Source organism: Trachurus trachurus (assembly GCF_905171665.1).
Source record: "Trachurus trachurus genome assembly, chromosome: 24".
NCBI lineage: Eukaryota > Metazoa > Chordata > Actinopteri > Carangiformes > Carangidae > Trachurus > Trachurus trachurus.
The window spans coordinates 17,120,744-17,148,714 of NC_139910.1; the positions used below are offsets into that span (position 1 = coordinate 17,120,744).

General features: G+C 42.8%; 1 protein-coding gene across 3 annotated transcripts; it reads right to left on the reverse strand.

The window, feature by feature from the left end:
* Positions 1-76: 76 nt before the first annotated feature.
* Positions 77-27,947, reverse strand: map7b (microtubule-associated protein 7b). 3 transcript variants are annotated; one of them, XM_084000861.1, is made up of 19 exons: positions 27,891-27,947; positions 14,697-14,867; positions 14,529-14,606; positions 13,467-13,630; positions 12,410-12,527; positions 11,158-11,268; positions 9,543-9,638; positions 8,212-8,331; positions 6,408-6,553; positions 5,416-5,552; positions 4,806-5,044; positions 3,995-4,145; positions 3,746-3,905; positions 3,556-3,660; positions 3,415-3,465; positions 3,295-3,328; positions 3,057-3,174; positions 2,767-2,951; positions 77-2,011 (listed from the first exon to the last, which is right to left on the reverse strand). In XM_084000861.1, the coding sequence occupies exons 1-19, from the start codon at positions 27,934-27,936 to the stop codon at positions 2,001-2,003; spliced, it is 2,241 nt and encodes a 746-aa protein (XP_083856987.1). In that variant the 5' UTR covers positions 27,937-27,947; the 3' UTR covers positions 77-2,000. The 3 variants fall into 3 exon arrangements, with proteins under 3 accessions (XP_083856987.1, XP_083856988.1, XP_083856989.1); XM_084000862.1 differs by lacking the exon at positions 27,891-27,947 and adding an exon at positions 19,739-20,064; XM_084000863.1 differs by lacking the exon at positions 9,543-9,638.
* Between the last annotated feature and the right edge of the window lie 24 nt (positions 27,948-27,971).

A 27,971-nucleotide genomic window follows, 5' to 3' on the forward strand; every position in this document is an offset into this window, starting at 1 on the left:
TACAAAACTTTGCATGTGGTGTTCATGTGCATTGTAAAAAAGAAAGCAAAGCTATAAGATCACATCATTGGGCAGGTCATCAATTCAAAGTTTTATTTTTTTGCCAAACATTTCAGCTGGAACAGTTGTACAAAGATTTCAGTTTTACACTGGTTCAAAGATCTTATCCCACAGCCCTGTGTCCTCTGAAGTAAAGGGCTTATTAGTTTTCAAAACCTTGTGGTCAGTCTTAGTAAAATATATCAACTTTTATACATAATTTATAGGATATCTATGTATAATATACTTTACAAGAGATCTTGCTTGTGTTTAAGCAATTTCTTTGCAAGCTACGTCAAGTTACCATGTTGATAACGGCATGCTAAGTACTCTTCAAAACTCAGATATGGATAATCTGAAGTTTCCTTCATTTCGGTGGTACTGCAAGACTTCAAACAAAGAGGGAGCTATAAGTGCAAAGGTATGAGAACCAGATACCAAGACAGCAGCATTATTGGGAGTTGTGTGAAAAAGTTGCAGGTGTGGATCACGGTAGTGTAAAAGTTGAGTTCCAGTGTTTTACTTGAATCCCACCTCTTTGTCTTTCCTCATAGAAAAACTGTTAGAGCTTCTCTTCGGTCCATATCTGACATTTCATCATGATCTACTTTACCATAATTCAGGAAGAGTTGTAAGTGTGTGGTCAGAACGTCAAAGCTCATACAGGGAATGCATATTTTCATTTCAGTGAGACTGAGTAGACGAGTCACCTCATTCTCTGTACAATGCAGTAAGGCAAAGGAACAACACAATTAGCAGCATTTCTTCTTCAATTCTTAATCAAAAAAAGATCAAATTAATCAGATTATTTCAAAATTAACATCAACAGTAAATTATTTCCATCCATTTTGTGCTCACTTGTCCAGAACACAGGACGACCTCAAACACGAGGTCACACAAGTCCTCCAACACTGCTCCGTGGCAGTGTGACAGGGTGTAGCTTTAACGGGGTGAAGAAGTCAAAGGAAAGGGCAGTAGTTAACGTCAAAGCAGATTTTTTTTTTCATCTTAATTTGAACAGAAAGATAAGACGAGGATGAGGACAAAACAAAGAATCAGATTTTATCTGTACAGCAATTAAATAAAACTAAACAAGAAAATCTGTAGTTTACACCCTAATTCCCAGTTGTCTGAGAAAACAATATTTAACTTAAACTCCATGATACTCCCAACACTGCTGCCTCACCCCAATAATAACCTCTAGTTTTAAACACTGTAGACACAGCAAAAATATATTTTACATCACATGAGCCTTTCCTGTATTCTTAATACAACTCCATGCACTGACATCAATCCTACATCCCATCTCTTTTGCAGCATTTCAAAAGAAAAGTCGAAACGTGAGAATAACGAGGTTCCAGTTAGAGAGCACACGCGTTAATGAAACCTTATCATTCTGAGCCGGCCGGGCCAGTTCCAGTTATAGCGTCACATTGCTGATTCAGTCTGATTACAGTAGTTCTACAGAAATATCTTCAAGTATCATGACTGATCTCACCGACATTGCTATTAGTCTGTCACCCACTCATACGCATTCACACATTCACGCATTCACGCACACACCACGGGAGTAAAAAGATTAAACAGGCGTTCAATGCCCTCCCGTGGGTTTTCAGGACATTCACTTAAGAATCAGGGGTAGTTGGGGCTGTACACAGAACAAACGCTGTGACCGAGTGTAAACGTGGTCACAGACAGAGAGACGATCTGTTCCCCCCGAGAAGAGTCCGATGAGGGGAAAAGCAGCTTCTCTCTGGAGACGCGCTGGGGAGATCTTTGGAGACACCATCTTTGGGAAATGGCTGCGGTGCTCTGCTGTGGCGGGCGGGTGAGAAAGTAAACCTCCGGTGCTGTGAGTCCTTCCTTTGATTCAGTCCATCAGCTCTGTGTTTCTCCACCTCTCTGTTGACCACCTCTCTTCCCGTCTCTCTGGGTGAGGAACATCTCAGTCTCATGGGGGATCAGGCAACATCTAAACGCAACAAAGGAGGACAAACAAAACAAGACATCAGTGGCAGTAACGCTTTAACACGGACTGAAAAGCTTCACCTCTTCACAAAGTCTCAGTAAAGTAGGGAAAATGTCAAATCTCTATCTGCTAAAGCCAATCAGTCCTATAGCATCTCATGAAGCTGATGTGACAATGTTATCATAATACTGAAAACTGTGTTTTCAAGTTGCTCTGAATGAAACAGTTATACAATTCATAAATGTAAATTGCACCAACTGCCCACTACAAATGAAGCTAACGTTCATAAAGAGACATCAAACCCAGGCAGCATACATGGAAAAACAGGAAATGGGATCATTTTGTAACAATTATCTTAAGAAAAGCAGTTAGAACATGGGTTTACCTATTGTTTCACTGGGCCTTTGGATGCTGCCAACTCATTCTTATTTAGTGCTTTAATGTATGAAATGTGTGTGAGAGTAAAAGTTGGGAAACTTAAATAAATGCACTAGAGGCAGAGATATCCTGCCCTCCCTACATGATAAATGCCTTCACATTTTAAACCACAGTTTAAAAAAAAAAAAGTCGTCATGAGGCTAATTTTCACAGACATCCTCGGGCTGAGAAATAAGTTTCTCAATGTCTGTGTAGAAGTATCAGCATAATCCATATTGTTTTTATGTATGATGATCAATAACTGCGACTGACATTCTCTGTAACTTTATCGACAGTATAAAGAGAGGAATAAGGAGGTGTAGTGGAGGATGCTGGTTGACCTGGTCCCTGCTGGGCTGATAAATCCTCCATTCCACTCAGAGGCTTGAGGAGGCCGTTCTCTCTGAAGGCTACGACAGGAACTCTCTCCACCTCCTGCTGCTGATGCTGCTCCTCCTCTCCCTCCGGAGGAGACAACCTGGAATGTGAAGGCAGTTCGATCACCTCCTCAAACTCCCCGTTCTCCCTGGAGAAAACACAAAAGGAGAATTTAAAAAATGTCGATTGCAGAAAACAAGGTGAGAAGTTCGTAACGTATTTGCACTGCAGTGCTGCTGGCCTACAGCTCTACCTCTCGTCAGAGTGGCTCAGTGCTGCAGCTCTTGGGTTTGCGTCGGGCTCAGGTTGCCGACTGTTGCTGTTGCTGTTGTGTGTCGGCGACACAGCCACTGCAGATGGTGAAGGAGAGGCTGGTGATGATGAGAAAACACACACACACACACACAGCAGTCAGAAACACTACAGGAAAACTACAGAAGCAGATTGAAATATTAACTAAATGTATAACAGAGAAAGATCATTTAAGTTACCTCCATTATCTCCATTCCTGTTAGGAGTGACCTTCTGGAAGTGGGAAAGAAGAAAAAGAAATTAAAGACTCAAAAAGACCAACAATTCTCCACAGATGCCACGTTTCTCTTAGACTTTACCTTGTCTGCTGTGTCTGAACGTCTTGTTCTCTTCATAATCTCCTCCAGGCGCTGGTGATTTAAAAAAAAAAAGTTTTTACACTGTGTACTCTGACAAGGACTGTTATGAAGACGACATGTGTATTTGTGAACATGTGTCACCTTTTTTCTCTCCAGGCGCTCAGCCTCCTCTTTCTGGAAGTGTTTCTCTCTCTCCTGCTTCAGTCGCTCTGCCTCCTCCCTCTGTCGTGACTCCTCTTCCTCTTTCTGTCACACACATTTGCGTTGTGAGATCAGCAGATTTCTTAAACGGGTTTTTTAGTCTAAATTGTAGTTTTGCGTTTCCTCTGACCTGTTTCTCGGCCTCCTCCCTCTCTTTCTGAAGTCTCTCTTCCTCTGCCTTCTTCTCCTCCTCCTCCTTCCTTTTCCTCTCCTCCGCCTGCCGCTGAGCCTCCTCCTCTCTCTTCGCTCGCTCCTCTGCCTTCCGGCGAGCCATCTCCTCCCTCGCCAACCTGGGCGGACGCAAAATGATTCAAAGTGAAAGATGCACATTCGCTCTCCTCCAGTATTATCTGCCTGCTCTCTAGAGAGATGCACACACCTCGCTTGCTCCTCCTGTAGTCGGCGCTCCTCCTCCTCTCTGTCCCTCTGCTCCCGGGCCAGCCGTCGATTCTCAGCCAGGATACGACTCGCCTCCTCTGGATCTGTGGTGCCGGCTGAAGGCTTGTGGGCTGGAGGGCTGCTTACACTCTCTGAAAGGGCATAAATGAACATTTGACTAAATAAAATATACACAGCTCTGGAAAAAATTAAGAGACCACTCCCAAAATGATCAGTTTCTCTGGTTTTACTATTTATAGGTATGTGTTTGAGTAAAATTAAATTTAAAAAATGTTGTTTTATTCTAACAACTAACGACAACATTTCTCCCAAAATTGAAATAACAATATTGTCACTTAGAGCTTTAATTGGCTGAAAATAATTAACTAGTCTAAATAACAAAAAATATCAAGTCTTTTCAGAACTTGAATAATAATAATAATGCAAAGAAAACATGTTCATATTTATTCCTAAACAACACAGCAAGGATATTTAACTCAGGAAGAGTTTATAAATCAGTTTTGTGGGATAATGTCAATGTTTAATCCCAGCAGTGGTTTTTATAATCTTCCTATGAAATCAGATGTGGTTCAGGTGATGACCTCATCAGTGTCTCATTTAGTAGAATGAGTTGTGTTTGTGTTGGTATTTAAAAAAGAAAAGAAAAGAATGACTATCATACATGTAGAGATGCTTTTAAGAAACATTTGTGAAAGTGGTCTCTTATTTTTTTCCAGAGCTGTATATATAAAAAACTGGTAATCATCCAGCCTGAATGAGAATGTGAACGTGGTTGGAGGGTGGGAACGGACCGCTGGTCGCTGCTGGTGTCGGCTCATTAGAGGTCTTGTTCTGGCCCAGCGGCTGAGGTCGAGGCTGAGGAGGACTGAGGACCTGCTCCTCCTCGTCCTCCTCCGGAGCCCTGGTGGGCGTTGGGGGGTTTGGGCTCTCGGGTGTGACTCTGACAGGACGAAGGTTACCGGGGTCTTCCGTCCCAGGGGACTTCAGCAGCTTCGGGGTCGGAGGACGCCCCGCTGTCTTCTGTGGAGGCCTGTGTGCAGAAATGAAGACTTTTATTGTCCCTTTAGGGAAATTCTTTTTCACATTCTACCACAGAGCAAGAAGATAACACTGGGGGAAACACACATTATACAACATATTATAGACATAACTAAACATGTGACAAACAAAAAAGTCCACAAGGTTGCAATGCCTGTGTTGTTTAGATCTGTTAGGTTTGGTGTGGGGAAGCTGTGGTGGTTATGCGTGTGAGTTTTGCTTTGTTTTTAACAGATAACATGTTAAAGAAGCAGGTGGAACAGTACGTGAGAATGAAGTGCTTCAAAAGCAACGACTGGGAACAAAGTGCCAAACCTGTAAGTGCTCTTATTTTAGGAGCAGTCAGAGGAACAGTTCCCCTACCTGCCAGGAGAGGGTGCTGCCACTTTGCTGTTCTTCTTGGTTGGGGAAGAGGAGCGTTTGGGGGGCAGAGTCAGAATGGGGGCCAGTGGGAGTGACAGGTTGCTCCATGACTTCCTGACGTGGTCGCGGTCCTTTCGCTGATGATGCGGGAGAGTTTGAGGGGGAAACAAATTATTAATCTAAGTGGGAGGGATTTTTTTTTTCCTGCATCTTAATAAGAAGCAGAGTACGCCACCAACATAATGTCACCGAAATAGCACTTTGCAAAAAATGTCCTTAGCAACGGACAGAGTAATCAGGTGGTACAGACAAGTGCGCAGATCCAGGTGCCCCACTGACAGCAGCAGAAGATGATCAGTAACAGGATTAGACTCAGACTTCCTTCCTGTGGCCGCACGTTACCTCCAACCTTTGCTTCACCTCCAAAATTAAAAAATCAACCAACTAAGAAGCCATCTATCGTTTCCATTTTTTGACAGCAGTCTAATGTGCAGGAAATCAAACCCTCACTCTCAAAAAAAAAAGGTTCACAGTGATGATGAACAACAGCACCAACTAAAACAAATACCATTACAACAGAACACATACTGTGTGTAAAACTGCATATGGCTTCATTGTCTCTGGGTACATGCATGCGTATGTCTGTGGGTCAGTGTGTGCAGAAGATGCCGTCCTTCTAAGTCCTTAATGGCATAAGCTGTGACAGAGCAGCAGACAGATGGACAGTGGGTGCAGTGGTGTGTGAGTGTGTGTGTGTGTGGAGCAGAATTAGACAGATACTCTGATATATTGTGTCTGACTGATCTGGAACATCATCCAACAAAACAAGGAAGAGGAGCAAATATAGAGCATGACTTACGTGCTTGAACTTGTAACAAAACAACCAACCAAAGAAAAATAGGATCAGGCAGCAATTATAGAGATTAAACAACGACAGACTATTTCGAGATGTGCAGTCAAACACGTGCAGATGAATACGTGACCTACAGTACCTGTGTGGTTCCAGTGGTCCTCCTGCGTGGGGTGGCGGAGGACGAGCCCGTGTCCCTGCTGAGGCTCCTCTCCTGGCTGTGGCAGTGAGGGAGCGGCTGCGCCTGCAGGGCCTTGAAGGATATGGAGCCCATGGGGTGGCAAGACACTGAGCGAGGACACACAGGCATGGCTACGGTGATGTACGAGGCGGGGGTTTTGAGAGGCAGTAATGGATCGGGACAGCATTGGTGTGGGTTTATGGAACATTGGTAAAGGGTTTGGTAAAAAAAAAAGGAGCGAAAGATGAGGATGGAGGGGAAGAGAGGAACAAGGAGGATGTCAGATAAATTAATAAAAGAAGAAGCCAAGTGGTTCGGGAAGGAATGAAGAGAGGTTTTGGTAGAAAGAGAAGAGAAAGAAAGCGTTAGTGCTGCTACTTGGAAGAACGGCTGTTAACATAGTGCGACCATCACTTGGGCATTGTAGGTTATAGAAAGTCTATTAGTGGTTAGGCTTTTAAAGAGAAAAATGTAGCGGGTCTGATTGATCAGGTTAAAAAATCATTTGATTTGTACCTTGACGTATCTACAGTAGATAAGAGAGGGTTGGTAAACCACTCCCTCCTGAAAAAAAAATGTCCCAGTGGTGGAAGCATTTCTACTTTGTCACCCAGTCAGAATACACCGCTATTAACAGGCACAGTAGACCCAACACCTCACACCGAAACTGAGCATGCAGCATTATGGAAAAACATGCAGCAGGTGCATTATCACACACATGGACAACACAATTTATAAACGTGTACAGGGTAAAAGAGAGCACAAATAAAACGCAGAACTTGTGTTGTGTGCCGGTCAAAGGGTTGTGATAACACAAAACAGAGAAAAAAAACAAGTTGCAGAGTTGCTGGGCAACTGCAAGATGCTGTAAATGTCAGGAAAAAAACTCACAAAACTTCAACAAATATTTCAACGCCTTTCCTTAAAGCCCCTGTACAAACTTTTCATTTAGTGTTGATTCTGGCGGCCCCTGTGGACGAAAGCGGTGGTGTTTTGCTGGAATGAAGACTGCATTTCCCATTGTCGTGAAGACGTTTGTCTGGCCGGCGCGTGTAGATTTGTTTTGGAAACGTCGGAAAGAAGATGGGACTTGCTTTGAAAACCTTTTTTTTTAGCAGCTATCTGCAGCGTGCATATGGATGAGGTAATGTATCTATTCGTATCGTTTCGTCAGTGGTCCAAACCGACTATGCCTTCCAGAGGTATAGAATTAGACTACTTAGAAGTAGCGTATCTTCACACTGATGGGCTCATTTGCTGTTGTAGGTAACAGAGACACATCAGCAGAAACCAGAGACTTTTGCGTATCCAGTTAAAAGCTCCGTACCGGGGCTTTAACAATTACATTTTATTGCATAAAATAAGAGATGACATCATTCAAACCAAACACACGCATGCATGCACACACAAACTCTCTCGACTGAACTCACTGGTCACAACAGAGGACAGGGTAATACTTCCTGATCAGCTCACATGTTTAGACCTCTGTGTAGTGTGTGTGTTTATGTGTGTGAGTGCCAGCATTAGGTGCCTGATACAGGCTGGTGCAGAAAGTTTCAGACAGTATAATGCTTTAAGCATCGCCAAATCTGATTAACATCTGAAACTATTCTGGCCGAGAGACAGATATATAAACAGCATAAAGTCTCTGAGCACTACAAGCAGTGATTTATAGTTTTGTGTGTGTTCATAAACATCCTCTGTGTGACTCAGTCTCTTCACCATGCGGGGGGTTGAGGGGTCTCCTATGAGAGATGTGCGTTACCTGTTTGGTCTCCAGACAGACTCATGGCACTGCGACTGCGGGCCAGGTAGGAATGCGTTGGCTGCTGCAGGCGGTTCACCACATTGCTCTCCCATGGCGTTAATGGAAGACGGCGCAGGCCTGAACACACACATACGTAACATTTGAGGTTTGTTAACAACTAAAGCTATTAGCCGCCCACTGATTACCCGAAGCGAGTCAGTCAAAGTAGATTATAAATGATGCATAATTACAAACGTCGGTACCAGCTCCTTCGCTCACACTGCACAGCAGTGTAGGCGAGAGCTGAAGGGAAGTCACAACCATGCACAGGCTGTTGTGTTACACCTACACCTGCATGCACCAGACTGTGAATTATGAGAAGAAGCAAACGGCCTGAAGTGAAGCACAAACCAAGAACAAAAAACAGAGGAGAGCATTCAAATAAACAGGCCAGAGGGTAATTTAACCAATAAATAAAATGATAATTCAAAAAGTGCCAAAAGCTTTTAAGCAGGTAAGATACGATATTTGACCATGCAGAGTCCTTGGTACCTGGGTAGGAATGATGCAAACAATTAGTCTTTATGATAACCTGATTTGCCACTTAAAAGAGACAAAGGACAGTTTATCAGGCAAAAGACATGCAGCACTGATTGCTGTGATAATGAAGCAGAGTTACAAGGGTTCGGGTTTCACAGAGAGAGGCAAAAGATACAACTGGGCTGGAAACTGTACAAAGGAGTGAGTCTCCAATACACACAATTCTCTTGAGTCGTATGTGGTTTGAGTGTTCATGTTAAATGTGGGGCGTTTCTCACGGTGTCTATATTTACGTGCCCGTCCGTCCCCTGGTGGAAAAGTGGGTGCTGATTTTTCAGCCAGGATAAAAACGGCATACAGTGTTCCCACAAAAACAAAAAGATTATCCTACAGAGGATTAGAGAAAGGGGTCACGCCAGAGGGGGGGGAGAAAAATCTTGATCCCTCTGATGAAACACACAAGTGCAAACACATGCATATGCAGTGTGTTCTGTGAGCTGAATGTGGGCATTTAATATAATCTCAGATCACATCACTGTGTAAGAAAAGAACATCGGCATCAAAACTTAGTCCCAAAATATGTTAGGATGTATTAAAAAGCCAAAGACTGTTCAGCTATATTATTCCATTAAATGAACATTCATGTTTTCTTGAATTCACTGAAACATTATACAGGATGGCCATTATTTTTTATTGTAGAAAATCCCTTAACAGTTTCCAGCCCATTATCTTTTTTGCTGTGCAACCAAGTGTGTAATGTAAAAAATAAAAATGAAAGGACAAGCTGCCAAAAAATTCCCAGAAAACACCTGTATTTTTGTGCTGGGTGGTCTTTCCCTGGTGTAGGCGAGGTTTGGACTGAGCTTTGCTAATGACAGGAGTGGAAGTTGTTCTCATCTTTAAGCCTGTCAGCAAAAATCAAAGAATATATAACTAATGTTGAATTAACATTCAAAATTTTAACTTTAAAGCAGCAGTTCTCACTGACACAAATTTGACCATGGGCCTCAGTCTGAAACAGTTTTTGCTTTTAGATGTATGATTACAGAGCATGTTTAAAACCCAGCGACAAGAAAAGTCATACATCATGTCATTGTGTTACTTATGGTTGGAATTATGAAAAAAATACATTTCTCTCTTTTGCTAGGAACCCCCTCAAGGACCCCTGGAGGTCCTGGCGGGCCAGTTTGAGATCCACTACTTTAAAGAATAGGTGAACATTTTGAGAATTCTGTTCAATTCTTTTGTCCGTAGACGAATGACACCTGTCTGTGTCATATGAAGCTACAACCAGCAGCCGATTAACCGATAACCAAGATAAACATCTAGCCTGGTTATCAGCTAGCCAGATATGCTGCGTGAAGGTGTTCAAAAGTGCTCAAATGTGACAGGAAAAATGTGTAGTTTTATGTATTAAACTTTTGTCTGATATAGTAAACTTAAAGGGACAGTATGGGACTTTATTGGCTTTTTATTGACAAAAATCAAATATCGCTTTCATAAATACGTATTTCACTGAAGTGGAATCGTGCCCGCATACAAACGAGCGCTTTCTCGTACCTTAGAATGAGATGTTACAAGTCGTTACAAACATACAGGGGGGGGTTCACCGAACCTTCTCTGCCATGTTGAATCGCCATGTTTTACGTTCAGTGTCACCGTGGCTGTAAGTAACCTCAAACTCGGGCCGCCGGAGCTTCTCGGCTCGGGGAGAAAGTTTTCCAGACAGCGCCTGTTAAAACTGTCACCACCGTGTAGCTAGTGTGAGGAAGGACGGAGGCACTGGTGTTGCCTTCAGGTGCAGTCAGACACCTGAATGACGCCGTGAGTGACGCCGTCGGCAAACCAACTGGATGTTATTTTACTCGACGAGAGAAAGCCGGTAAAACGTGGGTCAGTAAACAATACGACCATCACCATCACCATGACAACATATTGTCACGCCTGTATTGTTTTGCCTCGTGCTGGCGGACCGTTTGTTTACATAGAGGTTTGTTTATCCTGATACATGCAGCGTGTGTTGTTTTTCTGACTTCTGCCCGAGTTTACGTAAACGCAACAGCAAGAATACGTGCCGACATGCAACCGCACCGCTAGATGGGGGTAAATCTCACATACTGTCCCTTTAAGGAGTGCTAGTAAGTTCACTTTCACTTCAAGTTCAAGTTCACTTACAGGCTTGTAGTTCCTGCCTGTAGAGCAACGAGGACTACTGATCTTTGAAAAAGTAAATGAGTGTGTTTTATTTCTCCCCAGTGTCACTGTATTCCTAAATATCATTGAGTAAAACAACGAGTGGTTACAAGACCAAGCTCACAACAGACACACATGACATAAAGATTCAGCCAAAGGTGGTCCATCATCACAAATGAATAATGTCACGAACAAATATTGCTGTTTGGGTGCACCGCTCATCTCCGTTACCTCGGTCTGGTGAGTGTAGGAGTGTGGCAGAGGAGGAGGAGAGGCGCTTGGTAATGATAGGGTCTGCATGTCTGGATAAATTCATCGTGGACACTGACCGCCTGTCAGCATCTGACAAACAAGCAGCACAACAAAAACAAATTAATGCTATGTTATTGAAGGGAGCAACTTAAAGACAGAAAGGAGAGAGAAAGAGAGAGAGCTGGAAAGAGCAATCTATCTATGAGTTTTGGTTAAATCAGATTAGAAATGAAAAAAAAAACTACAATTATGTTGCTAAAAAGGGGAAAAATATCAAAATATGAATTAGTTGCTAAATGGGTTTCAATTCATCTAAAAGAGAGGCTACGGTGGTTTGAATGAATGATCCTGTGTTTCAGCATTTAACTTCATGTCACAAACTGGATTGCTACATGCAGGTAAAAACAACAAATACTAACCATGCCATTTACATTGGCCTACATTTACACTAAAGCCAGTGTGCTAAAAAAATATATATATATAGGGCTGTACGTTTGCAGTGCTAATGTCAGGGGTCTAACACTACAGTAGTCAGCTAACTGACACTGTGCTATAATATTCACATTGGGAGGTCATTCCGTATCTGCGGTAGAGACTGAAAGCACCCTGCATGTGCTCCAGTCCAGCAAGGTCGAGTGGATAGAGGAAAGCCGACTCGACAAAACCTGGACCAGGAGGGGAAAGGACAATGGCAGAGAAACAAAGAGCAGAGAGGAGGGAGATCCGAGAGCGAGGGTGAGAGAGAGGAGAGAGTGAGTCGGGGAGAGGTTGAGTTTGAGAATAAGGGGGAGAGAGAGTGAGAGAGAGAGAGAGAGAGAGAGAGTGAGGGAGGGAGAGGCAGAGAGGTAGAGCAGGGTGTGAGTCAGCAGTAACAACAGAGGGCAGCGGATCTGAAAAGTTCAAATATAAACATGGCAGAACAACACTGACACGCAGAGGCAGGCAGACATATTTACACAAGAGGCACGCTGTCAGACAACAGGGAGATAAGTGCTCAGTAAACCTGATAGCACTGATCATTCTCACACCACCTGTGTGGATTGAGAATTTTACCTCTGTATTGACTGTGGGAGAGTGCTGTGTGGTGTGTGGTGTGTGTGTGTGTGTGTGTGTGTGTGTGTGTGTGTGTGTGTGTGTGTGTGTGTGTGTGTGTGTGTGTGTGTGTGTGTGTGTGTGTGTGTGTGTGTGTGTGTGTGTGTGTGTGTGTGGGTTGCGTGACGTGTCAAAGTACCGGCTGGTGTGCTGGGAGTGTTTGTGTGCAGAGCCCCTCCCCACGACCAGCGGTTGGGCTTGGGTCTGGTCCTCTGACTCCTCTCCAACGTCCGGCGAATCACCGCCTCGTGACGAATCTTCAGACACAACAACATTGGTCACATAATCGGCATTCAAGAGAAACAAAAACAGCATCCTAACACGTCGATAGTACTGCCACAGTGGAGCACTTTGTTACTCTGAATGGACTTGTTTAGTCTACAGTCGTGCAGTGTGCTTTGTGCGTACCAGTTGTACCAGTACTTGACAGATAGAATCAAACTTGTAATTATGAGGCACTCAAAATGAAAACAAAACAACTCTGTGCATCTTAAAATAGTACCGACAGTTTGTAGTATCCAGGAATGCAAAACCCCCCATTCCAAACTGCATTTTACAATAGTAAGACGTCAGCGCTACACATGAGTAAGCACATGTCAAGATTATAATGACATTTAACCTAATCAGTGCTGACAATCCAAGACACTGTCAAGAAAATCATTTATAGGAACACTACACCTGACTCCATTCAACGTTTCCCACTTTCTCACTTAAAATATAGCAGGAATATTTCCCGTAAGATGCAACAACCTTAAAAATCATCTTATTCTTATTCCAGCAGGATAACAACAGTGTTTTGTTTGTTATTTTTGTGTAGTCTCTCTTTGACTGACAGCCAATTTAATTCAGCCAGGTGCTCTTCTCAATTCTTAATCTCTAACCATGAAACCACACTCTGACAGTCTGTGACAGCGTGAGTGAGTAAAAACTGGAAATAAATGTGCAGGCTGGGGATAGCAGGGAAGTTCAAACTCCAACTGAGTGAAGAGGAAAAGGTTGAGTCTGTGTAAATGGTTTACTTGAGAGATATCTATTAGCCAGCGTATTAGTAGGAGATGATGCATGAAAATATGAGGAAATTATGCTGAGCTCAGATTTGGGGCTGAGAAGCTTGTATAAATGTGTGTGTCTGTGTGCTGAAGTAAGGCTGGAACGAATCTGGATGCACAGGTGTGTGTGTGTGTGTGTGTCGGTACCTTGTCCTCCTCCAGTTTCAGTCGTCGTTTCTCCTCCACGGCAACGCGCCTCTTCTCCTCCTTCGTCCTCTGCTCCTCCAGTCTTTTCTTCCTCTCTTCCAGTTGCTTCTCATAGTGCTGCTTGGCCCGCTCCTCGCGCGCCTGCCACTGAGCCTCTTTGACGGCTGTGACATGACATGATGCAAATGCACACACAGTTAACATTGACTTCATGCACATGTGTTGGAAATGAGCTCACAAGTCAAGAAATCATACAAGTGCGCCACCTAATCAGATGCATATATACACATGGCACATGGATACACACAGGCTTATAGCAGCAGTGTGATGGGTCAGCTGTTGATCATGTGATTAGGCTTTAGCTCTCTCAACACAAAGAAAATCCCTCTGTCCCTCAGCTGGGGCCAGAGGTATGACCACTGTACAGTACAATACAATGGTTTATGTTTATGTTTTTTTGCACGACTATAAAAGCAACAATAAAAGCAAACAATTAAATTGAAAAAAATACATGTGCGGGTGAGGTAGAAACCCATTACGGGCTTTTATTTAAACCTCACCTATAAAAGCAATTGCACAAATAGCAAAGCATAACAAACAAAAGAAACATTAATATATCTTGATAAGCATTATAAACAAAAAAAATACAAAATAAAAAGAAAAGAGAAAAAAAAAGATTTTGAAAATAAATAAAGGGAAAAAAAACACACTCAAGTGACAGAAACTCCCTAAAAAACCACATCTGCTGCGGTATATCACTCACACACACATGCATACAACAACATGCATTCAAGACACCAGCTTTCCTAAAACCTGTCCCATGGCCTGACCCATTATGTAACATGGGTGCCATGGCAACGGGGGTGCCGGGCTTCAGCCAAGACTTTATGTAACCAGCCAGAGAAACAAGCACCTCAGTACAACTACCAACCAAGCTGGGTCATGATATGTTGCACTGAAAACAAAAAACAGTGAGGGATGCATTTAACACACACACACACACACACACACACACACACACAAGCGTACACACACACACACACACAGCTAAAGAATACACACCATTCTGTTTCTCACGCTCCTCCCGGCGCTCGCGGGCCAGCCTCTGTCTCTCGTCAATCTTGTTAAAGAGCAGTGAGTCTGCGGCATAAACAACAGTTAAACAGCAGAATGAACTCGTCTGCAGCTCGGCTGAAAGACTGAAGAAGACAGAAACCAGTTGGGACTTACCAGTTTTGGTAGCAGCATTGTTACTGGGGCTGTTGCTGGTGGTGGTGCGACTGGGGGTCAGAGTCGGGGTCGGGGTCACGGTGGGAGTGTAGGTCTGTCCGGAGCCGGAGGAGCCCGGCCGGGTGGCTGAAGACACTGTGCCATCTTCCGATTGGTACTGGGAGTAAGACGCTGTGAAAGAAAGAACAAGGATAGTGTGTTAATACCAAATTAAAACTCTACTGAATGTGCACGCAAATACCATTCACCTGCAAACATGGTCTTGAATGCATCACAAGTCCATTTCCAGCAAACTAATAGCAGTAGTCAGCGTACTGTACAGTGGTCTGTGCGTCATTTGTTCAATACTTTTTCCATCTCTTTTTTCTGATTGATTTTTTACCTCTTTTTTGTGGCACATCTATTTATAGAGACCTTACATCCTCACTTACATATAATACATCGGGTCATAGTGTTACACTACTAGTTAGTTTGTGACCAGACTTGAGAGTTAGTGAGATTAAAAGTCATGCATAAGGTTTTGAGTAGTGACCTTAAGATCGTGTGTGTGTGTGTGTGTGTGTGTGTGTGTGTGTGTGTGTGTGTGTGTGTGTGTGTGTGTGTGTGTGTGTGTGTGTGTGTGTGTGTGTGTGTGTGTGTGTGTGTGTGTTATGTGCTGTATGAAGACATGTGAAGTCTAAAATATATTTTTATAATTCAACGAATCATGTCAAGCACAACTGTATAGATATATTTTTATATTTAAATTAATCATGTCAATCGCAACAGTATAGATATATATTTTTTTATATTTCAATGAATCATGTTAATCGCAGCTATATAGATTATATATTTTTTTACAATTCAAAGAATCATGTCCAAACCTCCTGTAACTATGTAAATGTACTTTTTCTGTTATCTACTGGTCCTCCGTCTTTATGGACTTTTTCTGTTAATTGTTGTATTGTTTTGGGGACTACGGATGTAATTTAGCACATGTGCTAAATCCGGTGTATTTACTGTGGGTACTCTAGCACTCACTGTCCATTAATATGCATTGTCCCGACTAAAAAAACAAATAGAGAAGCTGCACTAGGCAAACTATGTGAATGACACAGACGCATTCAGAGGGCTTTGACCACCTGACCATCTACCTGCTCTCTCTGCAGCGCTGTCAAACTCTGCAGTGCAGTCAGAGTCAGACAGGGAACAAAATGGGTTGAATCTATATATAACATATTTCCTGTATTCTCAAATGTTCCAAGTGTGTTGCAGTGGTCCTGCAGCGCTGGGTTATTGATTAATGGCACTATCAGGCTCAGGGTGACTCAGCACTTTCAGGTCAGCCTCCTGGACACAGACACAGAGCTTAACATTGGGCTTTATGCAGAAGCAGATGGGCCTGCCCCAAATGTGCCAAAATGAAAACATGCACATGCCTTTGTGCTTTGGAATGGAAGGTTGGCTCGATTAGTCAAGGAGCCAAGGACAAACAGCATTAGGATGGCAAAAGATTACATTAGAATAATTTACTAACACGATTGTTTTAGGAATTCCCACTATATACAGAGGTGGATGTGCAAAATATTTAAAAAATAAACTGCTCCTTTGTGTGTGCGTGTGTGGCGAAGAGTGAGCGAGTGGAGTCCCCACAGAGACCGATCTGTCCCAGAAAGTTGACTACCAAATTAAATCTGTCCCCCTGATCCAGACTAAACTGACAAACTAAAACAGATGGCCTCTACCTGAAATAGCACAGGCCACGCAGCCTAGTCCACATTTCTCTCTGGCTCTCTCCTCTTTCCTACAGGGTTTCTTTATCTCTTCATTTCAGTGACATGTCACCTCAGTTGGACGATTAATGATGCCAGCGGAAGACAGGAACAAAGCACAGAGACTTCATATCCAATACTAGAAGTGGAATCTCTTGTGCCTTGATGAACACACTTGAGTGCACTTTGCATTTCAATGGATGTACTTTTATATCTCATCTAATACTAAAACTAAAGTGCAGTTAATACCGAACTGTGAACAGATAAAAGCCTTCTACGGACTAAACATTTATTTTCCTCTTTCTAAAAATCTAATGATTTTTAACTCAAGGTACACTTATAAGCTTATGTCTGGATTTTAAGGCTGAGTTTTACTCAGGTACAGAGATTTTGTTAATTTTGCTTATTTCTGGATTTATTGTTTGTGTTGTTTCAGAAAATAATGAATCCAAACGTTTGATACCGTCTCCGCCCTGACACATTCAGCTGCTTACGTTAAGTCACAAAGGACATGCTGGACAAAGACATGAGGTCACCGTTGCAGAGGTATTGCATGTCACAGTCTATGGGACAGCTACACAGAGGTGTGTGTACACATGTATTAACAGGCCTACCCTGCCTCAGGTGCACCCGGGCCTTGGAACTGCTCTCATAATGGCTATTGTTGTAACAGGAAAGGCATGGCTGGGCCAGGTTACAATAATGTCTAGTCTAGCTATTCCTTCCCCTCAAATCGTTTTCCTCAAACAAAAGATTGGCTCTTTGACCGAGGAGGATAATATCCTGCAGCCAAATATTGAACTGGGAATTTGTGAATGGGCATTGCATTACGTACAATAATGGCATAAATAAGAAAAACGTTGAATAAGAGGTCATATAGCCATTAATCAGAAAGACAAGAGAGGAAGCTCATTTCATACAAGGTAACTTCTGGAGGATGGTGTAGTTGATTTTCTGATAGGCAGAGTAGTAAAAGGGCAGGGGCATCTTCCTTAATATGACAGTGATTGGAGCACTTCATTGGAAAGATCTGGAAACACCTTCAACCACACAAATAACATTTTAAAAAAAAGCTACCTTCCTGGCACAGCAACACAAAGACGGCAGAAGAGAACAAGACAGGTGGGAAAAAAATAATGAAAAGAACTTGTAGCATTCACAAATAAACTAATAATGTATCAAATTGTGTTTAAAACAACAGTGTGTGCATACATCTAGTACTGAAATGATTAACTACCCATTTAACACAACATAATACCCATTACCCACTTCCATAGGGTCTGGCTGTAAACGATTCTTGTGGGAAACTTGACTCACTGCAGCGAGAAGCAGTAATATGATAACATCAAGAAAAAAATAGTGATGACAACAGGTGTGTGTATTAAGTGTCAACAACGTACAGTAAGTGTGCAAGGTGCTGTAATATGTGGCCCAAATTCACATTACTCTTAATAGCTTACCAGTGAAATTTGAATGACAGCCAAATGTCCCCTTATCAATCTGTTTGCATATGACACACACTGATAAACTACAGTATGTTAAAGAATGTCAAGTGAAGCCATGTCAGAGGTGATTTTGCATGTTTGTATTCGATAAAACACTCGCTGTGAGTAGCATGGCTGTGTCTTTATTATGGGGAGACTGATGATGCCTGGAGTGTATTGGTGTGTGCAGATATATGCTTGACCTTGTGTTACATTACGAGGAACAGAATATACAGCGAAAATTCACATCAATAACCCTGCAGCGATGTTCTACACAGTCTTCTACTCTCTGTGCTCACATACACAGTGCTTTTATACAGATGAATTCACTGTAGCTGTTCTCATTTACATATTTAAGACTACATATTAACCAGCAGTCTTTTCCAAGCCATTTTCAGGCTGCTGATCTGCGCTGTTCAAAAAAAATAATCTGATTTTGTAATGTTGTGACGCAACAACATCAAAAATCATGAAACTCATATCACTGTCCTGTGATTTTGACTACTGTATATCAATTCACATGTGAAAAATGTTCCTGAAAACAAGTTGACGGATATGGAGCGCAGTTTGACTTTACACTTTCCCAGACAGAGCCCGTCAAATAAGTACAAAGCGGTCAACTGAAGTCATCCTGTATGTACAAGAGGTCAGCTGAGGTCAAAGGGCATCATGTGGCTCAGAGTTGCAAATGAGGCCATGTGCAGATCAAGGCAGCATTGGGTCTTAGTTTGGCTATACTATTACCCTACAGAGGGAATTACTTAAAGAAATAAAGCTTTATAGATAGGAGTGGATACATGATTGGACTAGGACTGATCTAGGGCTTGTGGTTAATGAAGCTTCTCCGCCATGTGCAAACCCCTGAATGCTGCATGAGGCCTGAACATATTGTATTCATGTACTTGTGGTTCACATTATCCCTTTTATATGAAGGTTCAACATCCACAAAAGGAGATGCTAACCTAATAAAAAAAATGTCTTCTGCCTTTTCATTTGTCAGCATCATGTTTTCCACAGGCAAAAAGTTATAAGTTATAAGTTATAAGCGACGCTGCATTTTGCCTTGACCACTGCAGTGTTCACCGGGTGTCTTATTAAAAAAATAAAAAATACGCAGGAGCAGTGGCTCCTAAAACACCATCATGTGATGTTTTAATAGTGTAGGCTGGGTTTATTTCTGCAGAACAGCCTCATACAGTAGGTTCATCCATCTGTTGTAGAGGTCATTAAACAAACAAACCTCAAATAGCAGCTTGTGCACACTAGACAGCTGTTTAACAGCCTTTGCAAACACATCAAAGTCAATTTCAATTATATTGCTCTATCCTGTCCACAGAAGTCCACCTGCGAACCTCTAATAAACCCCGACCACCTTTTGCCATGTTGTCACACGAGCTGTCACCATACAGTATTTCCAACCTACTGTCAACCAAAAAATGTGGAAACTGCACCATACTAAGAGAAAACAAGCTGCGACAGCATTGAGGGAAAAACTAGACAAACTGTAACCATAAAGAGACTGTCCCCACTCTAAGGCAACATCCAAATGAAGCAATGGCTTTAAGGTCATTTAGGGTCGTTCAAATCCCTATTGGGTAAACAATACAGGGTTCGAGCCAGCACTTTAATCTCATGGTAACTGTCATTTTAAATCCAGTGTGCCGGGGTACAAAGCAAAACCAAAACTATCATGAAACCTTCAGATGGCACTGTGCTCATGTTCATTGCCACCATGCATCCTGTTCAACCTGTAATGATTTATCAATGACAGCTACAGAAGTCCCAATGTCTCGGCACAAGTTGTTACCTGAGTTTTGATTCATGATTCCAGGAGAGTCGATCCCAGGACAGGACCTGTTGAACTCCAACTTCGACTAGTCAGACCAAAGGGCCAAAATCAATGCTCCTACTTCCTGAACACATCCTACACAAGGCAAGATAAGCTCAAATCCAAAGTCCATGGTGCAACTGAGTGGAGGAAGAGCGAAAAGATGAAATTCCAAACAACCGAAAAAAGGACCACCCAAAGCGCTACCGTTTCTGAAGTAAAGGGGAAAGCAGGAAGAGAGACAGAGCAAGAGGTCAGTTGTAGTCGGCGTCCCTGTTGTTGAGAGCCGACTGAGTGTGAGACAGGTTGTGGTGACTCTCCAACCCCCATCCTTTTGTCCGTGTGTGTGCGTGTATATGTATGTGTGTGTAAAAGAGACAGAGAGTGAGACATAGGGAGAGTGTGACTGTTTAATCTGGCCCTCCCTCCCTCATGCTACAGTAGTGTGTGTGTGTTTGTGTCTGTGTGTGTGTGCTCCCCACCCCCAATCTATCTGCATTCATTGGCAGTCAGATTAAATGGTCAGAGTTAGCGATTAATGCTGTGCCGTCCAGGCCAGTGGGTAGCAGGCAAGCACGCTGTGTCTCCTACCTCCCCTGCAGCCTGAGAGGATTAGCCGCTGCTAATGCTAAGCTAAACGCTAAGCTCCAGCCAGCACAGGCCTTTCAGGCCTGGATAACAGGTGCAAGAAGGGTGGCTGCTACTTTTCAGCACATTAGGCTGCAATGACTGGACACTGCAGGTCCAAGTTTCAGCCCAGAAGATGGAGGGAATGTCAGGCGTCATCACCTGCTACGGTTTCTGACAACATGTTTGGTAAAAATAAAAAGACACATGAATAACAGAAACTCCTGCCATCCCATATGGATATGTTGCCTTAGTTAGGAAAGTGTAATATTCATCACAACTTTGTTTAGCGACATATCATTGATTCCAGTTTGGAGTTTGCAAATTGATTTAAGATGTCACATTCAGAGATTAAGGATTAGCAAAAAGCACTTTTCCTCAACCACTGTTATCAAAACTTAATCTCATCCTCATCTCGGTTCATCAAATTAGATAATCTATCCAGCCCAACATTTTTTGATCAAGCCATGTTTTTTCACCTCATACCTACTGTGTGATCTTTATAAATGAAAGAGAAAACAGAATGAATGAGGGCAGGCATCTCTCTGTCTATCCTCCTCTATTATTTATGGTTTAAGTGAGCTCCACATGCCTGCTCGTCCCATGAGGAATCTGCAAAACCCCTGGTATGAGAATCATGTCTTGCACTAAAAGGGGATGTGATTATTCAGAAATTAGACCAACTCCTGTGTTATCTTGTTTGTGCAGACACAAATAATTTAGATGGAGTCGGGTTAGAGCTGAGCGCACGTATTGTTGCAATGACTGAGGTTAAAACAACATGGGTATAAATCATGTGACAACATTTGGTCATGCCTCTATGTCTCTGACTCTTCCTCAGTAAATCTGTTTCTCAAATTAAACCTGATATCACCGAAACCAAGAGAGAAAATCTATCAATGAAAGGAAGACAATGGTAGAAACAATCTCTGCTGACTGTTTTCAGAGCAGCAGTGTGCTACCAAACCTGAAGGAGCCTGAAGAGCTCAATTCTTTCTCGCTAGTCGACCCGTCTTTGTCCAAACCCTGACACCCACGAGTTCCAAAGACCCTGTTCAGACCCGGTGTTAACATTTATCTCAAGTAATTCAATCACAAGTACGCAGCTCTGAGAACAGTTCTGAATGCATCCGAGTCGTATGAAGGATGCATTTGAGATTCAGTCACTCAGACCACATTCAGAGCTGGTTTAGGCCACGTAAGTGTGAATGCAAATGTGTCCCTTGGCCACACTGTAAGACTGTCCACTCAACTGAGGTCATCTGCAGCTTTCTAATTTGTCAGTTTTAACACTTGTCACAGTGTTCCCCACACTTTTGTTGATCTGTGGCAGCCCGCCATCCTCTGTCACACTCTCTCTCTCTCTCTGTGTCGTATGTGAACTGAATGATATGCTTGGAGCTGTCTACTTGTGATTGAATCAACCAAATCACATGTTTATGTCAGGTCTGAGGGGCTGTAAGATATAAAGAACCCCTTAGTTTTCTACTTAGACTTCAGAATCTGATCCGAAATCAGATAGAAACAGGTTCAAGAGACCACCTGTCCCTGGAAATATCACAACAAGAAGGTACAAATGAAAGATTGATTGAAAAAGTGAACAAATAAATGACAGTGATTAAAGTCTTATGTTGTTTGTTGGGTGTTTAACATTTGAAACACAAGAGCAGCAAGAGAAGAGTTAAAAGTGTGTTGCACAGTTGTACCAGCTGTGGCTGCAGACGCCATCCTGTTGACTGACTGCTCTGCTCACTGATGCATTAAAACCACACACACGCGTCGAGTGGACACCATCTTCACTCTCATCTGTTGCCCTTGTGTTCACCTGATGTTGCTTTGTCAGCTGGTTTCTACACACCTTCACACACACAAACAAACACACCCACACAGGCACAACAAACTGTGCTTTCTCATCAGACCTGTCAGCCACCTGTCTCTGGATGGCTGAGCACGATGATGGCTTGAGACGTCTTTTCCTCTACATCTGCCAACAGTACACACACATGCACGCACGCACGCACACAATGTAAAACAATTCTTTCCTTGTTAAAGTTCTTGCTTCAATAATTCACTATCAGATACAATCACGTGTCTTTAATGCCCCACAATTTCAGATCTTTTCCTAATCGTCCGCTGCTGTGACTCTCCAGAGAGATGTTAACCATCCCTCTGCCCCAGTAGCCTCTCTGTCCCAGATATTCATGCCCTCATTCACACACATGCAGACACACAAACACAGAATTTAGCAGTTTCAACAGCAAAAAGTACTCAAGCGGTCAAATTCATTGCACTCTCTCCACTCTAAGTTCCCCTTTCTCCTCTCCCCGCTGTACCTTTTTTCTTCCTCCTCCTGCTAGCACCTCTTCGTTTTTCCCCCTCCTCCTCCTCAGTGATGGTGAAGAGCGCCGGGATGGCTGAGCGGCTGCCTCCTTTCCTCAGTTTCCACTTGCCCCGCGAGCACCCACCTGCACCACCTCCTCCTCCTGGTCCTGGTCCTTTACCCTCTGGCATGGCCTGCCCCGTCGCTAACCCACGAGCCCCTGGCTAACTCGCCCAGCCCCCTGCCCATCCCACCCTGCAGCGGTCGGTGGGTGAGGGGACAGGGTCACCCCTTAGAGCCGCCCTCTCCTCTCAGTGAAGAAATAGATAGCCAGTTGCTCGTAGCTAATGCTAACAGCTATTTTCTTCTAGCTGCACATTGCAGCTCTGTGTGTCTGAGACAGCAGGAAGAAGACAGGGTGGAGGAGAGGATGGGAGGACAGAGCAAGAGAGGTGGAGGAGTTCAAATGAAGTAGATGAGGGGGAAAAGGGAGAAAGAGCAAGGTGATGAGCAAAGAGTAAAGTAGAGAGCGATGCTGAGGGAGAGTGTGAATGAGGCAAACAGAGCAGCTCACTGTGCCATGTCCATACTGCCTGCGATGGCAGTGCCAGGCATAGAGAGGAGCGTGAAAGAGACACAGAGTGCGACAGAGTCTGAGGATGAGCTCTTGTAGTCTGTCTTAGAAAAGAAGACTTAATCCACAAGACATGGCTCGGCCAAGAGCTGGAGGGATTGCACTTCTCTTGACTCTCTTACTCCTCAAGAGATGATGCTGCTGTCACTACTACTGCTGCTGCTGCTGCAGCCCCCCCTCCTCCATCCTTCTCCCTCCCTCCTCAACTCTCTTCTGCCAGGTCTACTCTGCAAACTTGACAAAAAAAAAAGAAAGAAAAAATCGTATCACGCAAGCACAGGCCATACAGCACACACACAGATTCAGGCCCACTGATATGTGGGTAACAGAGAGCGGCAGGATTGTTAAAATATTCTGTGAGAATCCAGCGATGGAAGGTGAGCCGGTACCGGTAAAGGGTTTCCCTAACAACAGCAGCACATGGGCCAATGACGCAGCGGGAGTGAGAGAGTAGAGGACAGACACACTTTAATGAAATGTGCGCGCATGCACACACACACACACACGCACACACACAACTTGGGATACACGCCTATGCACACACCAAGCCAAACAATGCAGCACTGGAGCAGCAGTGTCTGTAGAAGGGGTGTGTTCATAGAGCACATGGTATAGGTCCCCACCCCATTCCTCACTTAAAGAGCCATCAGCTATTTGACACAGCGCAGCTGCACAGTAAACATGGAAGTCCTCCAGTTGATGTCTGACTTGTCTTTACACGGTGACATAAATGCAACAAGTATTTAAACCGTGAGCCTCGTTTACAGTAAATCTGCAGAGCGCTGTTGCAGCAGCACTGAAGTCATGCTGAAAAGATTAATCATGCAAAAATAACAACCACTCCATTTCCACGTTCTACACACATGAGGATTTGCTGCTTTTGTTAAATAGTAAATTCATGACCCATCTTGAACAGAGTTGAGTTTTTTGTGATCAATTATTATTTGCACAAATTAGAAAATACAAAATAATTCAGGTTATAGCTGGAAAGATGAAACATGTGCAACTATAGTAGGATATCCTCAGCTTGTTATTCATGCTAATATAGCAGGAGCATCCCCAATCAAGCAATGAAAACAGCACTGAAAAAAGTACAGAATACTGCATATTAATAATGACAAATAAATCAAGAAAAATCAAGAGGAAACATAAACACGCACACAAGAGAACAACCTTTTTATCCCCTTTCACCACTCCTCACTGCTAAAACTATCACTGAAGTCATGCAACTGTGATTTTGTTTCATAGGACAACCAGATTCATGATTATCCTCAAATGTCATTGATCAAACAAATAATTAATTGATTAATTGATAGTTCAATTATCTTTAGCTGCAGTAACCCATGCTGAGCTTTACTTTCATTTCAGGTATGTGTAGGTGCCATGGAAGGGAGGCGGAAATAAAGGGGCAAGAAAGTTACCACAGTAATTAGAAGCCACATGATTGGAGGGTTGGTTCCATAACAATGTAAACACCAGCCTGAACAACCTGTATTGGACTTGTGTACTTGTGCACGCTTATCTCACATCTACCAGAGCAAATACGCACGGAGATTAAACAAACAGCATGGCAGCTTGAATGCTCAAAGCCACTTAAGACGTTGTGGTGCAAAACATCAAGGTGACAAAATGGTTACAGACACAACCTCTGATAGGCGTCTTGGCACAAACACTTTACAGGTGCACTTGTTCTTATGGTTGGCCTAGATTTACATACACTTTTGAGAGAGGGAAAGAGAGAGAGAGAACAACCCATTGAGCAGACTAGCACACTGAGCATGTGCTAATATACACATGCTGTATATAAAGGAATTCAGAGAAAGATTTGCTGCCTCATCTCCTGAGGGAGCACATGCTGTACAAACGCACACAGTCATCAAAGAGCAATCTGATCTTTGTCCCTGCAGGATAGAGTAATTCTACACCTGGACTTTAACCGGATAGTCTAGGTTACACACCCTTTTCACAACTAATGAATGTGTGTATGAGACACACAGAAACATATGAACTATTTTGACAGCAGATACATTTACACCTCTTTTTTTTCTACCAAATCTGAATCTACAGTTTAACAGCTATTTTTTGTCAACCTGCCAACCTCAGGTAAAGCTGACTATTGTCTTTCATGTGAATGCACAGAGGCTGTGACTATTATACTGCAGCCTGCAGTAAAGGTTTTACCTCACCATTCCCAGCAGACACTGCTACTGTGTATATACCGAAACGACAGCAGCAACAATGAGCTCAACGCTGGGGGCTGCATGTATAACTCTTTTAAAGAAAAGAAACGGTTGTAGGACAAATACATGAACAGGATGAAATGATAAGATGTGCAAAAGCTGTTTATCGTTAAAATAAGAGGCATACATGCCAGGAAAGTAAAAATCCTGATTGAAAGGAGATTAGAAACAAACTACAATACATTTTGCAACATGCTGGTAGTAGTAAACCAGTCAGGAGTTCATTTCTCAGCTGATGGGAAAGGAGATATCAAAATGTGTTTGGCTCCAGAGTATACAGGCTATGAGATGTCACAGATTGTCCTGTAGGATACAGTGATGTACAACATAAAAGTCAGACTCACACATCTTGCAGAGCTCACCACACCATAGGAATATAAGATAAATAATGCATATGGAGGGAGATTGTTTATGCATACTAAGTTAGCAGCAGGACTGTAAAGCCCTGAAAGCAGCACTGTGTTATAGAAAATGGAGATGTGTGTTACTTGCAAACTAGATTTCAAGGTGAAACAGGAATTCGTGGGGAAACTCAAGTAAGAGGAGCTGCATGGTAATGTTAGCATGCTTGTTATGAAACGTTTTATGATAGTTATGATACTTATTCCCTCTGGTCAACAACTGCAGTATGAGGCACAAAGTGATCCTCCTATTTGTGCTGGCAACCTGCTAGTGATTGATGAGGACTGATTGTATCATGGATGGGTGTCACACCAACAACATTTTGTGGACTAATCCATTATTTCTTTTACTATCTGAGCTGCTGCATGAATACAAGAAACACCGTATCATTATGGATCTTGACCTCACATTTTGTCCTTTCACTTCACTGGGCAGACAGATCTAGAGGAAAAAAAAACTCCCTGACAAATGTGTACATTCTTAACCTTTCATGTGAAACTTCAACTCATCTGTATACTTTTACTCCTGAAACAAGCTCGTCCTGATTTGACTATCCAAACATAACCAAGTTAAAGATCGTTTACAAGCGGTGCTTTCACAATTGAAACTTGTTAGGCTACAAAACTTCCATGCAGGAATGATACCCTGAATTCACAAACTCAAGGTTTAAGTTCACATATTGACCACGAAATGTTGCACATTTCCTCTACAAATGTTAAAGTTATTATGAATATTAAAAAAAAACTCTCTTCCTGTCAGTGAGGTTATTTACAACCACAGTGATGATGTTAACCAGTTTTGGCATGGTCATATTCAAAATCTTCTGTTTTATCAGCACCTCTTGGCAAATTTCATCTTAAAAAAAAAAAAAAAAAATCCAATACTGCATTACAAAGATCTAGGAAACCTGTTGCACTGCTCTGATCACATCCAGGTGTGATGCTGTAGTCAGCTGTTTTCCATTAACATAGAAAACATCTGCCCTGTCATCACTCAGAAATGGAGAAATGCAAATTATAAATCAACAGACTGTGTTTTGCAAATGTTCAGCCTTTAATACTTATATAGGCTAATGAATAACGAAAAGGGTTTTTATCCACAACAATATTGTTTAGGCTACTTCCTTTGAAACAAATTAGACTGACTGTTGCTAATTTTGCTGTTCGGTATTTAATATTTAACATTTATGTTAGGCAACAATTAAGCATCCTATTTGGGGTTGAATTGACAAACCAGTTCCTAAAACGTGTTGCAGTGAGGGCTGTGACCAGTTATTTTCTGTCCTTACGTTTAATACAATCAAATTTGACGACGCCATAACTTCACAGTTTGAGTCACAGGTGTCCGGTTACACATTAAGTTGATTCTATCAACAACACGTCAGACGACGGTGGGTTGAGGGAAACACATAAAATACTTTATACGAGCCAGTAAGCTATAGCAATAAAGTTACAGGTAGGCCACTGTAGCTGGCGTCGCCCCGCTGTTGGTTTGCTTTAATTCACCTGTCACGTCAAGTGAAGGAGCGACGGCGTCGACCGGTTGACTGGGCTAAATGTCAGCAACAGGTGTGTGAGCTCGCGGTGTCCGTCAACAACAGCGACAATGGGTAACGTAAAATTATAAACAATGTCTTAGTAGTTTAAAAGAACAAATCATGTTTAATAAACATAAAGAAGCCGGTTGGGTGAGTCGGTGGTTGGTTTGATAGTTAATCCCACTCCCGTGACCGACCGGCTCCGAGTTTACTTGAGTCTGAGTTTAACTCAAAACACCGACACATTAACACGAAGCCACTCGCGCTCACACACACACAAAAAAAAGACTTACGTCGTTTAGTTTTTAACACTTCTGTCTTGTTTTGTACAGTTGGTGTCAAAGTTGAGTTTCTCGGCCGTGGGAACTCACCTTGGGACTCGGGAGGAGATGCGTCGCTGCCATCCTGGTCCGCCATTTCTCCTGACGTCAGCTGAGAGGGATCAGAGACAG

Coding starts and splice junctions, on each gene's coding strand:
- map7b (XM_084000861.1), bottom strand. CDS start 27,936: ATGGCGGACCAGGATGGCAGCGACGCATCTCCTCCCGAGTCCCAAG. Junction 6,554..8,211: donor TCTGTCTGGAGACCAAACAG/GTAACGCACATC, acceptor GTCCTCGCTCAG/TGTCTTGCCACCCCATGGGC. Junction 3,906..3,994: donor CTACAGGAGGAGCAAGCGAG/GTGTGTGCATCT, acceptor GCGTCCGCCCAG/GTTGGCGAGGGAGGAGATGG.